The sequence below is a fragment of the Gymnodraco acuticeps genome, unplaced genomic scaffold (genome assembly GCF_902827175.1).
Source record: "Gymnodraco acuticeps unplaced genomic scaffold, fGymAcu1.1, whole genome shotgun sequence".
Classification (NCBI taxonomy): domain Eukaryota; kingdom Metazoa; phylum Chordata; class Actinopteri; order Perciformes; family Bathydraconidae; genus Gymnodraco; species Gymnodraco acuticeps.
In genome coordinates, this window is record NW_022990271.1 from 8908205 (window position 1) to 8923996 (window position 15792).

The 15792-nt window shown below is 42.0% G+C and overlaps 1 protein-coding gene across 2 annotated transcripts; it reads right to left on the reverse strand.

Moving 5' to 3' along the window:
* Positions 1 to 799: 799 nt before the first annotated feature.
* On the reverse strand, positions 800 to 15133 carry march7 (membrane-associated ring finger (C3HC4) 7). Of its 2 annotated transcripts, none has more exons than XM_034221317.1 (11): positions 15002 to 15133; positions 7095 to 7287; positions 5862 to 6008; positions 5577 to 5748; positions 4920 to 5090; positions 3661 to 4843; positions 2918 to 3087; positions 2730 to 2833; positions 2475 to 2579; positions 1607 to 1655; positions 800 to 1445 (listed from the first exon to the last, which is right to left on the reverse strand). In XM_034221317.1, exons 2-11 carry the CDS (start codon positions 7275 to 7277, stop codon positions 1357 to 1359), a joined length of 2373 nt encoding a protein of 790 aa, XP_034077208.1. In that variant the 5' UTR covers positions 7278 to 7287; positions 15002 to 15133; the 3' UTR covers positions 800 to 1356. The 2 variants fall into 2 exon arrangements, with proteins under 2 accessions (XP_034077208.1, XP_034077209.1); XM_034221318.1 differs by lacking the exon at positions 15002 to 15133 and adding an exon at positions 14751 to 14959.
* Between the last annotated feature and the right edge of the window lie 659 nt (positions 15134 to 15792).

Consider the following 15792-nt stretch of genomic DNA (forward strand, 5'->3'; position numbering starts at 1 on the left):
CAGATGGATGTCTCCCGCTAACAATAAGACCAAGACGATCATACTTCTTCGGCCTAGTTTGCCTGACGGGGGCAAGTACTTTCGCGTCGGGTTTGCAGTTAATAATGCATGAATGCTTGCACTTCCAAAAGCGAGGTGTTTCCTTTCCCAGCCGTTGAGAAGGTAAAAGTCATTGTGGTTCATTTTATCCCCGCTTTCATAAACACACAAAAAAATGTGTAACTTCACAGTTTTACGACACATTTTAATTTTTTTGACTTGTAAAATGTTCTTTTAAATTGACAAACATCATATGTGTCATTCGTGGCACAATTCAAACGGGATCAAAAGATAACCTTTCTCTCTCCATTGACTTCAATGTATAACTTTCCGCTTCCGGGGTCCCATGGAGGCTCCCGGAAGGGGAGGGACTTCGCCTCTCTATTGCCGACACGGAAGCCCTGTCTGCTCCTCACAGGGAGGGGGGGGGAGGGGGCAGGAGCTCCAACAAGCCGTTTAGGACAGAGTGAATACACATACTTTACAGAGATGCTGTATGAGAAATCAATGTGAGTTTGGAAAATTGCACAGTATAGATCTATTTTAGTATACCTCAACAATGGAAATGGAATTATGATCAGTAGAAATGGCCATGACATGGGACCTTTAATATCAAAAACATTGAACTACAAGTATAAAAAAGGAGTTTTCAGTCCTCTACAGATATTTATTAACAATAAGCACCTCAATATCCATCTTGTGCCAGCAACATTTATAGACAACAGTCCGTTTATGATAATAAAGAGAAACTAAACATAAATGGCAGTTTGCATTAAATCTTTATTTCCAAAATTGAACTACATTTGTACATACATAAAGCATTTAAAACACTGACACAACAATGATTACATTTATTTGCATGGGGTTAAGTTCTTCTTTTTCTTCAACCATATTCTCAGAGGAAAACAGACGATAAAAGGAAAAATCACCACTTTTTATATTTTCTCGCAAAAGTTGTCATCACAACAACATCAGACCGACACGTGTCACCGCTGTCCCTCTGCTTTTCCATTCACACATTAAAGCACTTGTGGCATAAGGGTTGAAAAGAAATTGCATTTTATTTAATTACAATTGAATAAAGTGCACTCAAACAGAAATACAGTGGTGTCAACCAAAAATATTTATCAAGTTTGCATATCTGCAAAAGCCACCTGCCACAAAGGCGAGGCATCTTCTGAGCACTTGGCCTTCCTCGCTGCCGATGCATTTCAGATGAACATAACAAATTCAAAGCATGTGTGAAAACTGGGTGAACTACCATATGGCAGGGAGTGACCCACTTCTTTTTTTACCCTCAATCCACCACTCACATCATTAGTACTCCTCTTCAAGACCGTCGTCCAGGTCAGAAAACTCAATAGACGGTCTGTTGTCTCGCAGCTCCTCGTCACTTTCCCCAGGAACTGAAATTCAGACACATCAAGTCAAAATCTGTCGTCACACAATAATAAGGATAAACAAAGTAAATCATTGACAGTATGCTACAGCCTTGATGACTATTACAAACGGAATCTCACTTTTTAACAAACAATAAGCATAGAAGAGAAATGATTGATCCACATACTTTCAAGATTGTCCATGTGTTCATGAAGGATTCTCACCAGGCTGAATAACTGGGTGAGAGAAGGAAGCAGTTTCTATTTTCAAGATTTGTATTCCACTTCAATTCATTATTTAAACATTTTCCAATTGTGTATAAAACCATTGACCTCAGCATCTGTGTTCAATGTGTAAGAAGCTACAGTATGTAGTATACATTAGCCTTAAGCTGATTGGGAATCAGATCGTAATTAAACACTGTTTTTTCCTAATCTTATATTAAGGCAGTTTTGACTTATTTACTATAAGCACTTGAACGTAGTAAACATTTTCTGTAGAATCTGCGCCCGGCTGTTTATTCAGAGGTGTGTTTGAGCGCAGTCAATAAGCGTGAGCGACTTTTTAAATCCTTTATTAAACCATTTTCCATGATTTTACACTCTGCATCTAATTTCTATACATGCCCTTTTATCATAACGCTGTTCTATGTGTATTGATCGTAATGGACATGATTTGGATTGTAATATTAAAGACAACATTATAACTGAACATGACGCTACGTAGCTATTTAATAATGTTTTTGTAAATAAAATGTTCACACACACTTTTAAAAATTGCGTATCTTTAACTGTATTGCTTGAAAAAGGTTTAGAGGTTTGATTATTTCATAGCTCAGTCTGAAGATAAGCTGAGCTCAAGATTATTAATAAAACCTCCAAGATGAAAACAGAAAGGATTCCCAACCCTGGTTTAGACGGAGTAAAAGATCCCTGTACACTGGGATGAAGTCTGAAGAGGTTCTTCCAGACAACGATATGATCAACTGTAGTCACGCACTAGCTAGTGAACTATGGGAGGATCTAGTAAGTGTGTTTGTTTGTGTGTGTTCTCACCCCAGCTGCATCGACAGCTCCCAGCACATCAGAGAACCTCTGCTCACAGAAATGCAGCAGCACCACCAGGTAGAGGCCGCTGCTGATGAACTCATCATATTCTGACTGTGAAGCAAGGAGAATAGCTTTCAGTAAACTCTTGTTTTATATACCATCAATTTACTCTCATTTTGCGGGTTTTACTTCAATAGAAATGTATTGTTTGTGGTAAATTGTGAAATTCAAATCTCCACAGGAAGTAAAACGGTGACTCACCTGCACATGTGTCTTGTATAACTCCTGAATGTCGAAGTTGTCAATGTTCAAACGCAGCTTCTCCTTGCAGAGCTCACAGGTTGCAATGGCCTCCAGGTTTGTGCCTAACAGAAACAGAAACATGTCAGCTTTGTTGACAAGACGTAGATTTGGTTAAAGCTGCAGCGGAGTGAGGGGTTGGTATTTACCGGAGCCAATTTTGGAGCGGAGCCACCTCTTGATGCAGTCCTGATGGACGAACTGCAGACTGCCGATGCAGCGGCAGGGCTGGATCAGGGGGTTGGTGGCTGCCTCCTCCCCCATCTGGCAGATTCGGCACAGGTCGCCTTCCTCATCGTCAGACTCTTCCAGCAGCAGTCTGTCGCAGGAAGGGGATTAGTACTTCTGATGATACAGTAACTATTACATACATCCATTTTCTTTGTACTGTTTCCGTTCTGATTTGATGTAAAGGGTCTTTGAGCATTAGGAAAAGCGCTAGAAAAATCCCATGTTTTATTATTATATAAAAAACATTTACTTTTAAAAAGTACAGTAACTAAATTACTGAATATGTACATTTTAAAAAACACATTGATGTTTTTGGGATAATAGTTTTCTGTTGTCTTAGAGATGGAAACACAGTACTAATGTATCATTGGTCCAAGACTGTTTTGCCTAGCTTGAGAAGCTACGGAATATCTGACAAACTAAGGAGATGTAAAGCCCAGAGTCTGCAAAATGGACTTAACTGTTCCTCAAATGATGCAAATGTGGAAAAAGAAAAAGGGCCTGATAAAGCAGTGTCACTTTAATTAAAATACAAAACAAACCTATATTCATATCATCCAGCTCTTAGTAAGACAGCAGTTAGCCACAGTGACATATAACTGAAATACCTATTCTAAGTGGACAAGATGAAATGCGTACGAGTTAGATAGTACTCCATTACCTCTCCTTGATCTTTCGCAGCTTCTCCTGATCCGCGATGGGTTTCTCCCTCTGGCTCTCAGCTCCCAGAGCTACCATATGAGACGAGATGTTGTCGTACGCTCTACGGTGTAGCGGAACATCGAATGCTGTGTCCTCGAGTTCAAGGATTGTTTCGTCCTCGAGTTCAGGTAACGTTTCATCCTCGAGTCTGTAGGGACGACCTGCATTAAAGGCCTCCAAACCAACTGCTCCTTCATCCTCCTCGTCATCTTCATCCTCCTCATCATCTTCATCCTCCTCATCATCATCATCTTCCTGTGTTACTTTGTGCTCAAGATTGTCCCACCTTCTCAGTAGGTGCTGCGGGCGGCTGTAGCCTTCTTCCGAGCCGGCAGCAGAGTGAGCATTTTGCCCCAGAGTATGTCTCCTAAGGCGGGAGATGAGGGGAGGGCAGCGGCCGCGGAGGGAGGAGGAGAGCCAGGAGTAACTGCTGCCTCCCCCCCCGCTGCTGCTGGTGTTACTACTGCCCACACCAGGCTCTCTCCACTGCGTCGTTCTGGACAGAGCCTGTGCGCTGCGATTGTTGTTTTCCTGGATCGGGGCGAGGTCTGCTCTGCGGTTTCTCCCCAAGCCCCCCTCTGAGCCTCCAGCTGCAGGCTCCACACTGGACACCCTGGGCCCCTCCTCACTGTCCACAGACTCTCCACCTGTGGACGGGCTGTCATCGTCGAGTGAGCGGACACTGGAGGAACCGCTGGAAGAGTCCTGGCTGGAGCGGCGTGAAAAGAGGCGGGACAGAAGGCGTCGGGTGGAGCTGCGGCTGTCTGACTCTACACCTTCAGGAGCCGGTCTGGCAGGGAGCGGGGCCGGCCTGGCAGGGAGCGGGGCCTCTGGTCTGGGCAGGTGGGTCGTGAACCTGGAGGTGTGTGAGGAGTAGGAGGTGGAGTTCGAGGAGGGGACAGGGTTTCTCGTTGGTTCTTGAGATGAGCGGAGGGTGGATGAGCTGCTCAAGAAGCGGGACGGGGTTCTGGTGCTTTCGCGCAACAGAGGGGAAGATCGGTAGGGGGAGGAAGCTGAGAGGTGGCTATTCAGGGTGCTTTCTCGAGCTGAGGAGGAGTAGGAGGAGGAAGAGAAGGAGGGGGTGTAGGTAGACTCTTTAGGCCGAGCTCCCTGCGCATATGTGGAGGTCCTGTCTGTTTGATCTGAAATGAGGGAAGAGAAGTGTGAGTATATGTCACAAAACATTTGGAGGTTGTGAACATCACAACATGTGCCTACATGATGAGGAAGTCAATCCAGAGGTCCTGTTCCTTCTTTCCGCCAAACTTGAGAGAACGGGGTCATTCTTGGTCTCTAGCTCTCTCCTGGACAGGGGATTGGAGGAGGAAGACCGTGAGAGTAAACGGCACGAGCTCCACGATGAATCATAAGTGTCCTTCTCTAATGTACCTGCCGGGAAAAGAAGAGACAAGCTGTTTAGAAGTCTGCCGAGTTCATTTTCAAATCACTCTTGTTGGGAGTTATCAGAATTATAATAATATTTGAATCCAGAAATGGCAAGGTCTCACTGTAATGGTATTGAGTTTGTAAATAGCTGCTACAACCTAATCCTAGAGTTGAAATGACAACAAACTCAAGCAGCATCTAGTCCCAAAGGTAAAGTAATTAAAAAGGATGTGTCCCCTTTCATAAACGACTAATTATATCAATATAAAATGTACTGTGTCTGCTTTGTAGCAAATTAACAACAAATGCCACCAGTAGCACTTGCGTTAAGAGCCAGATCATTTCAGAACCAACAAATAGGATTTATTATAGCTTTCCAAATGTTCTTTTACCCACTTAATAACCTGTGTAAGGATAAGGCAACAGCAACTTAGGGTACATTATGGTAACAGCGTTTCTCATGACCTTCACAAGTCTAGTATCATGTACCTCTGCCACTGCTGAGCCCAGTGCTGGAATAAGTGGATCCTGTAACGGAGGTGCTGGGAGTTCTCGTGTACAGTCCTCTGTTGCTGTACGACAGTTTTGCCCTTTTAGAATCGCCATCATCAGTGACGTTCAACAGACTGGAGCGCATCCCCAACCTGGGCTCAGGAGCAGTCTGGGGAAAAGCAGGCAGACATTTCAAATGTGTTTGATTCAACAATATTCCTATAAACTCAAATGTTTTCGAAAACATGTAACCCAGACTGTATTTTGCCACAGCTTCAGTACCAGTTTGCTCCTGCTGCTGAGAGAGGATTCAGCCCAGGGGCGCTCATAAGATCTGCTGGAGGACGTCAGGGAGGAGGGTAACTTCCAGCTGCTGGAGCGACTGTCAGAGCTGCTGTAGTCTCTGGAGGAGCTCAGGAGGCGAGAACTCTTTAAAAGGAGCGAAAGTAAAACATGTAGCATTAGTAGGTACTCACACATGGAATACAAAAAAGGGTTAACTTCTCTTGTACTTTAGTAGTTGCTATGGAACAACATTCTGATTGTTAACTTGTAAAATTGTTTCCCATCGCATCTTGTAAACGTTTCAGAGCAAAGGTTGAGAACGAAGACGACTGCAAGCTGATGCTAACCTGGACGCAGGAATTAGGGTTTTAATCATTCAGAAGATTGGCTTTTGAAATGTTCAATGAGGAAGGATATGTATTCCACAGTTTGGTGTGCTGGCAAGAAACACTGAATGTAAAAATGGCCGCTTGTTTCCAGGAAAAGCCTTGAAGGATTACTTCATAATCCTGCAACTGCAGAACATCAAAGAGCAAGGATTATTTTATTATTATTCTGGCTAATTTTCAATTAGTCATATAGTACAGCCTGAGACAAAAAGGAAACGAGAGGGGGTGACATGCTGATCGGACAGTGAGCGGTTGGCTGGGTCTTAGCAACTAGCTTAGAATATTCTAGAAAGAGCAGGAACTAGACCGGGCCCAGGCCAACAGTAACACTATCTTTTGAGATGGGCCTTGACGAGCAGCAGGACTAAAATACTCACAACGTGTGCCAAGGAATCTAGGGTGCCCTATAAATAAACCTCCAAAGGGTCTGCTGTTACACCTCGGTGATGCTGTATAGCTGCCGCAACATGTTCCTGAGGGAACCTGTGAGAAAAGAGCTTACTCCTACACCCTCTCTCTCTGGAATACACCTGAAAGGTAGACTCAAACCCTAAGCATAATCAAAACACAGATACAGCAGGATGTCGCAGACCCATGCCCAGTATAAAGCTGTTGTATACAATGACAGCTGAAAGGCCAACTCTTAATAAGCATACCGTGAATATGATAAGAAACTAGAAGCCACATTTACAGGACACCAGGACTATTGCACTACAACAAATGAGGTTGTGTAGTCCATATTAAATTATATATTCTGTATGTAAATGTTGAGGTGGGTGTGCATTGTGTATGAAACTACAATGCATGATTCCATTATAATAATAATGTGCAGTCAGCCTACCTGGTGGTCAAGGTCTGTCTTGTAAGATGATGAGGCTCTTGGAAGGCGGTCATTATTGAGCACAGAGTCCCTACTGTACAACCTGCTGGAGGACAGTGATGAGGAGGAGACAGTTGGACTCGATGTGTAGGACGACCTTGAGCTGGGCAGACAGAAAGGAAGTCTGCGAGACCTGGAGTCCATCACTGATTGCCTGTAGTGATATAAACATGAGAAACCCACAGGTTATATCACACGGTTAGTTGAGGTGAGCTGGAAGGAAGCAGAAACCTATTCATAAATGCATGTTTTACTCCACACCCAATCGCGAGAGAGGGCAATAAAGTTAATACCTTGCAGCATTGCTTTTTTAAATGGCCTGCTGCAACCTCTTGAATTGGCTAGTAAAAAAAGGGTGAAGGGGCGGTGTATGAGCATGTTTGTTGATGGAGCGCACATGACAGTGTGTCTGTAAACAGTAAAGTTGCCATCATGCTGCTTCCTGGACTTGGCATCAAAGCCACAGTGCCTATCTTTGGGGCTATGAACTCTCACATGAACATGACACTTTCATGGAGCAAGCAGTAGCACTCTGAGCTCTGACTCTCAGCAAGCAAGGTGCACTATAACAGCTATGAGATAATTTATTATTAAGCTGTAAACTCCAATACACATTAAAAGGTGGGGTAGGTAATTTCGGAGAAACCACTTCGAGTGCGCTAGAATTTGAAAATACACAACCGGAGAAAATCTGCCACTTCCTTACAGAGCGCCCCTCCTCCAACACACACGAACGCGCACATGACCAATGAGGGCACGAGATAAGTTTGTGCACAGATGGAAGGCTGACAGGCAGGTAGGCCATCCAGTTATTTTAGCCGGGCCTGCTACAATTATTGGTCGTGCTTTTTACAGTACTACGGCTTCCACAGATGACATTTTGTTATGGATTTTATTGTCAAAGCACTTAAGACAGTGGTTCCCAAACTTTTTCTGTCAGGCCTCCCCTTTGGAGAAAAAAAGTTAAATTGTTTCGTTTATCAACGCGATAACATAGCGTTCCGTGAGTCGGTTGTCGTGTGAACAGCAAACAGCCGTTTGCTGCGGAGCACAGCGCGTGCAGGCTCCTGTGAGCGGGAGCGCGCTCCTTCACTACAGACTATCGCGCCACCTAACCATTCGCCATAATGTTTTTAATACCAGCGGTAGCCGGGCAAAAAACAATCTTCAAATAAAAGAAAGTCACCGGAGGAGTTAAATGAGAGTGACAGGGAGCAATGAGAAGAAGAGGGAGAGAAAGTTTCAGCCAGCTTGATCGATGGAGTTGGCTTCTAGTGGTGCAGTGACGCATCCTAAAACCCTTTTATAATCTATCGATTAGATTTATGGTTCGAAAATTATAAAAGTAGGGTAGACCTGTGGAGATTATCCGGCTGAACAAAACGTGCATTTATCAAACAGGTTTGTTTTCCACAGACCTTATTTCCAGCTATTTTCCAAAACCCTGTGGAGAAATCCCATTGCTTTTTGTGGAGGGAACCAGCAGCTTACTTCCTGGATTTAGGACGAGTCACTGGCTGCACCTCTCAATATGATGGTAATATAAACAAGGTCTTCTGTCGGCTCTGTACATCAATGCCGACCTATGCTGACAAGTAAGTGAAGAGTAGACAATATAAAAGGTATTGTCGAAATGTCCCAGCAGTTTAGGATAATGAAGGTTCTAATCAAATCAAGTATATCAAATCAATATAAATACGCCATTTTCCTGGAGGTGCAAATATCCTGGAAGTGCAAATATAAACAGCTAGCTAACGTAGCCAGGCAGAGCGCACTAGGTTTTTTTTCTGAATTAACGACCGAAGAAATCGCTGCATGTCTTCGGATTACATCTCTGGACTTGAGGGGTGTGCTCTAGGTCGTTACCAGCGTAAACTAGAGCTGTGTGGATTGTCGGATTGCCCTTCCAGACTGCCTGCAGATGTATGGAAAAACGACCCTCGAAAGTGGCCTTCGTCGATTTTGACTGCATCTACGTCTAATTTCTGGAAACACCAGGTGAATACCCCACTTGTCACAATAATATTATCATGCCATTGCATATATGTGGTATTTTAGAGTTGACTAGATATTGATTAAGGCAATAGACTATGATATTCTGCTTGCACCTCGCGTCAAATGGCGGATACCGGAAGTACGGTGTCGCCCTCGGCCCAATACCCGTATGTGTGTGTGAAAGAATAGCCATTACATGTCTAACTCTTAATGACAGGAAGGCAGAAAGTGCATTATACAAATAATAATACTCATAATAGCAGACATTTTTTAACAATGACCACAATATCATTATTTTAATAAACCAAATATGAACAATTGAGGAAAATGAGGAATAACTGATGATTCAAATGTTGTAGTACAAGTAGTAATGTAGTTAGTGCATAAATTAGGCTACTATTGCAACAAACGTGTTAATTTTCTTCATTATTAGTCGATTTTTTTTTTGGTGGACGAATGCTCCGGGCCAGTGGTTACAATGGTGGGCCAGTGATAATACAATTCCACCGGCCCGGAGGGCCAGTGGCATTTTACCCTTAATGTCTACCCCTGTCACTACAGTGGAATTTTCTACTGCAACAATCCCCACGCAAATACACAACGTACCCGCAACTGTTACAATGAAGGCTCGATAATCAGCTCACGGCATATAGGTGTAAGCAGGGGTAAAGTGCTATTTTTATAGGTGGTGTGTGGACCTTACATTTATTTTTAAATATTGAAGTTAAAAGCATCAATCTGGTGCACTTTGAGAGCAAAATGAAGAGATCTATGGATACATCTCTCAACACCCATATGAAACAGAACTGTAAACAGATTTACTTTATGGATATTTTACAAATCACCCTTTTAAACTTTATTCTTTTTTTACTGTCTTACGGTGTGTCCACACAGCAGCTTTGACCAAATCTTGAAAATCCTGGAGCTGGGCGTGTCTGACAGCTTGGGGATTTCGCGACCAACAACCAATCACATGAATATCACAGGAATATCCCGCCCCCGACATACAAAGCTAAAAAACCCGGTTCTTCTACACTATTGTCAAATAGGAAGGGCTATGATGAACATTTATTTTTTTAACATTTTGAACATTTATGAGATTAATGTTTATGGTGCTATTTTATGCTACATTCCATGCTGGCTAATGATACTGTCTATGCTTGCTAGCAACGAAGTAAACTAGCAACGAAGTAAACTGGATATAAAATCCCCAAACAAGCGAAAACCTACCAGTTTCACCCACTGCCTCTGCCACCTCCTCCCATGCCTGGTTCCTCCGGTTTGTATCCCGGTAAGTAAATAGGGACTGGTCATAAAGAACCGGGTGATTTGCTACCGCAATAGCTAAGTTCTCCTCCATTTTTGTGGAATATAGAAATGAACTGCGGGTCTCGTTCTCCCAGCTTGCACGCGGTTTGATTGGCTAGCACTTGAACTGTCAGATTTGCATAAACGGATCTGATTGGCTGTCGCTTCCAGCTCAGCCTCAAAAGTTGAACATTGTTCAACTTTGGAATCCTGAACATCCTGGAAATCCTGGAAATCTTCGCCTCGCCCCCCCACAATGCAATTCGGCGACAAGCGAGGGAAAGTGACGTCATCCCCATTCAAAGTCAATGGGCGGAGACGCGCTGGACAAATCGCCAAAAGCTGCTGTGTGGACGGGCCGTTATAGTATTTCATAACTGTTTTTCATTTATTCTCTTATTTTTTTATAACTATAATGATCATATAAACGTGTGCCTTGGAAACAATTGTTTACATTAATGGTGACCAAAACGTTTGAGACCCACTGAGATAACACTGAGTCCTTTAGTTCACTGAGCCTCTCAGTCTGACAGGAGAGGACACTCCTCCACTTTGTTGTTGAAAAAAACTCCTTATATCCGTTAGCGTAGCTCGCTAGCACCAGAAGCTAACAACAACGATCTCCGGTACGCTCTCGCACACACAAAATGGCTCGTTACACACACACACACACAGCTGTAATGAAACACAGAGACCCAGACGTAATAGTACTGTATCATATTATTTTCGAATCAATAATTTTTCAAATTATGATTTATTTATTTTTTAATAACCATTTTTCCTCCTGGTCTCTCGCGCCCCTCCTGTCAAGCCTCTGCGCCCCCCACTTTGGGAACCACTGACTTAAGATATTCATTGCTATCGGGATGTTAAGAGCATTCCATGGAATATAACAACAAGTGTATCTTGAGCCGGTTTCTCAAACTTACCTATCCCACCTTTAATATTCTCAACACATACTTGTGTTCTAATAGTTTTAATTAAGTTACCTTAAGGGCCGATGGTGTATTACATATAGGCAAAAAGATACCAGTGGAACTAAGAGGGAGAGCTGAGAGTTTCTCACATAAAGCGGTACAGTATGAGTTACTCCCTGGTAATGATATGGGTCCAAGGACATTAGTTAAGCACCTGTGGTCAAAGATAGCTCAGCAAGCCAGCAGTCTGTCAAACTGAAAGGACCAGCAGTAAAGAAGGCCATGTGACAAACATTTTAAACCACAACAAGCACTTAAACCTTTTGCTTTGGAAAAACAGAATAGGAGATGTTGAAGGAAACATAACTGTAACATTAAAATTGGAATTAGAATGCGAGAAATACCCAAATATATATTAAATGTGTGGTGGTGTGGTTAACTACTAGTTTAGAGGAGTCCCCATTTGCTGCTTATCATTTCTATGCAACTAGCTGCAGATGTCATTTCTCTTGGGAACCAAATACCCTGCAAGAATCCCACCTTTACAAAGCTCATAATGTTAGGTTCAACTAGCTGGGTTGTTGTGGAGTGAGGCTGTGGTTTGTGGTGCTATTGAACTGTGTTGCCTCTTTCAGAATGGTGTTTCTAATAATTGTGTCCACTACATTTAGGTCAACAAGGTCAACCAACCACCAGACCATGAACCACAGACTTAATCATATTGACCACTCTTGAATAATCACCTCTCTGAGGCCGAGTCCAATTAAAATTCACCTCATTTTAACATTAATCAAAGAATGCAAGGCTGTGTAATTGTTAAGAGCGCAATAGTTTAAGCTTAGTGTGAATGTAACACAAGACTGGACCACTAGACCTGTAACTAACCTGAGCACATGACCATGCACTTTGTGATACATTATCAGTCTAATTAAATAAAAAGACAGTTTGGTCAGTGACAACATGAAATAAAAGTGTTAACGTCTTGAATTTTTGATGGGAAACGAGACAGGCTAGCCTGCTTCAGTCTATACCTTTAGCTTGTAAGATTTTGGCTGAGTGATAATTAACCAGCGGTGGAAGAAGTATTCAGATTGTTTACTTAAGTAAAAGTAGCAATACTACACTTTAAAATATTGTTACAAGTAAAACGTACAAAAGTATTAGTAAATGTACTTAAAGCACCAAAAGTCAAAGTACTCCATAATTTCAGGATCATACATATTATATATATATATATATATATATATATATATATATATTAGGGCTGTCAATTTAACGTGTTAATAACGCAAACAAAAAACGCCACTAATTATTTTAACGCGATTAACGCATGTGTATTTTTTTTCCTCGGCCGCCCCGTAGTTTCAGAGCGCATCGAGTTTAAAATACCATCTACAAGCTGATGCTTACGGCCCCGCTCCTGCCGCCCGCTTGTGGCAGACCACACTTCCACGCTCACCGGCAGGCACCGACTGGCTATTGGGAGGACCGGGAGGGTGGGTGTATGTGTGGCCCGAGCGAGCGAGAGAGAGACCTTACGTGCATTGTTGTTAATAGCATCTGGTGCTAGCTAGCTGCGCTAACAGATACAAGGAGCTGTTTAAATGAAAACATTTCGCCACAACTGCGCCGAGCACTTGACTTTATGCAGGAAGCCAGACAGTGGGACATTGTACGAAAAGTCAGCACACTCAGCACGGATAGTGTGCGCAACATGATTGCAGCGTCCAGGCAGCTCCCGTTCGAGCATATGCCTTGAGTTGCACATAGCTCCAACGATCCATCACACGCACACACCATTTGTATTGTATTATTGTATGAGAGAGGTTCCAAGTTGAATTGAGGCGAATATTGGTTCAGAGGTTGTTGTGTTTAATATTCATGAAAATATTTGTCATTGTTCAAATGATAATAAACATTAGCATAAAGCATATTTGTCCACTCATATGTTGATAAGAGTATTAAAAACTTGAAAAATATTCCTCTAAGGTACATTTAGAGGCCGAGGCTATATACAGGACGGTCCTGTACACAACGCCAAATGGCTATATACAGGACCGTCCTGTACACAGCTCTCTGAAATGGCTATATACAGGACGGTCCTGCACAGAAGCCCTGAAATGGCTATATACAGGACGGTCCTGTATATAAGGTCTCTGAAATGGCTATATACAGGACCGTCCTGTATACAAGCTCCGAAATGGCTATATACAGGACCGTCCTGTATATAGCCATTTCAGAGAGCTGTTTACAGGACGGTCCTGTATATAGCCATTTCGGAGCTTGTATACAGGACGGTCCTGTATATAGTAGTGCTGTAGCGACATCGTCGACGACATATTTCCGCATCGACGCGTCGCTACACACACGTGGGTCACCCAAAGCAACAAGCAAATTTTTTTTTACATTACGTTTTTTATGAATTGAACAACAGAAAAATAATCATTAGATTAGTCGACTAATCGATCAAATAATCGCCCGATTAATCGTTTTCAAAATAATCGTTTCCCCCCAGCACTAGTATATAGCCATTTCAGAGACCTTATATACAGGACCGTCCTGTATATAGCCATTTCAGAGGGTTGTGTACAGGACGGTCCTGTATATAGTCATTTGTCGTTGTGTACAGGACGGTCCTGTATATAGTCATTTGGCGTTGTGTACAGGACGGTCCTGTATATAGCCACTCCCACATTTAGAACAGATCAAAAATGTGCGATTAATTTGCGATTAAATATTTTTAATCGACTGACAGCCCTAATATATATATATATATATATTTATTGAGTTACTGGTTATAATTATTGATGTGTTGGTGTTATTACAGCTGGTAAAGGTTGAGCTAATTTGAAGAACTTGATATACTGCTGCTGGATATCTTAACCTATACATTTAATCATTGATTAATATTGTGTATTAGCTTATTCTAAAAACGTAAAAGTATATACTAACCAACAGCTGTTAAATAAATGTAGTGGAGTAGAAGTATAAAGTAGCACACACTTAGAATACTCGGGTAAAGTGCAAGTACCTCAACATTGTACTTAAGTAGCGTACTTGAGTACTTTGTTACAATCCAACACTGTGATTTTCAAACATCGACATTTGAAAAACGTATACATTGTGGTAGTAGATTAACCTGTGACTTTTTGTATTGCCATATCTACACTGTAGCTAATGTGCACATGACAATAAAGCCTTGAATCTTGAACCTAGCATTATACACATAGCTGGCAATGCTCGGAACGTTAACATCACTGTTGTTTTGCACGTTATGCACCCAACGTTAAGCTACAACATAACTACTAGCTAACGTGAGCAAATGAGAATAACACGACGTTTAGTGTGTTACACTTGCAAGATAGTTGTCGTTAAACTACGTTAGCTCCCCACTCACCGTTGAGACGTGCTAGCAGCAAGGTGGTTCAGCTGTTGTTTTTCGCTGCTTGCTACAGAGGCTGGCAGTTTAGCTGTAAGCTAACAAGCTGCTTAGCTCGTCATCTGCACACTGGTCAGGACATTTTACATGCTAATAGGTGGCGCTAAATGAAACTGATGAATGTTTAAAGCAACCGGTTACAGTAACAAGTGACATTTTAAATTAACTATATTCGTAACACAGTGCACTGTCACTATAAACATCCTTACCTTTGGTTTCAATCTTCCTTGCTTAACAGGAGCGATGGCGGCTGTGTTGACTGCTGTTGACTGCTGTTGACACAGACGGTCAGGTGATTGACAGTGACCCGGGGAGGGTGGTGTTCATATAGATAACAGCTCCCAGGTGATTCGATACACCCATGCACATAGTTCAAATTAACAACACAACCATTTTTAAAACACATTTTGAGTCATTACATACATGCAACCCAGTAACAATATTAACATTTAAATGATGAAAACCAAAATTACACCGAGTTGAACGCCCTTAAAAATCCCCAAGCCAAGCCAAACAGTGCCCCCATATGGTTTAGATCAGCAAGTCACATTCATATGTTTAGTGATTTATTTTACCTACAACTCAAATGTTATAACACACGTTTTGTTGTCCAAATCCAAATGATGGGCTCTTGAATAACCATGCTTACGTTTTGTCAAGAAAACTCATGTGTACTGTATTTTGTTAAAAATAATTATTTATTGTATGAATATTTTATTCATACTTCTATTGCACTTTTTACTCCACTACTTTTTTTCTTTCTAGTAAGGCTACAGTTAGTTTGCAGATTAAGATTTTCAAACGAAAATTGCTAGTTTTATGAATTATGAAATGTACAGATTGAATTAGCCTACTATTCATGTATGTTGGCAAATCATATTATTTCGTTTTGACATATCGTGCAGTATTATTTTGGACACTTGGTGGCGATCATTAGATGCACAGGGATGTATACGTGGGACCAAAGGTGACAGGAAAGTAAGAGCACAGGTAAAGCACA

Excerpts from the sequence above, each read along its gene's own strand:
- march7 (XM_034221317.1), bottom strand. The coding sequence starts at position 7,277 with ATGGACTCCAGGTCTCGCAGACTTCCTTTCTGTCTGCCCAGCTCAAGG. Across the intron at positions 1,656-2,474 it reads GAGCTGTCGATGCAGCTGGG|TTATTCAGCCTGGTGAGAAT; the intron begins GTGAGAACACAC and ends TCTCTCACCCAG. Across the intron at positions 1,446-1,606 it reads ACACATGGACAATCTTGAAA|TTCCTGGGGAAAGTGACGAG; the intron begins GTATGTGGATCA and ends TCTGAATTTCAG.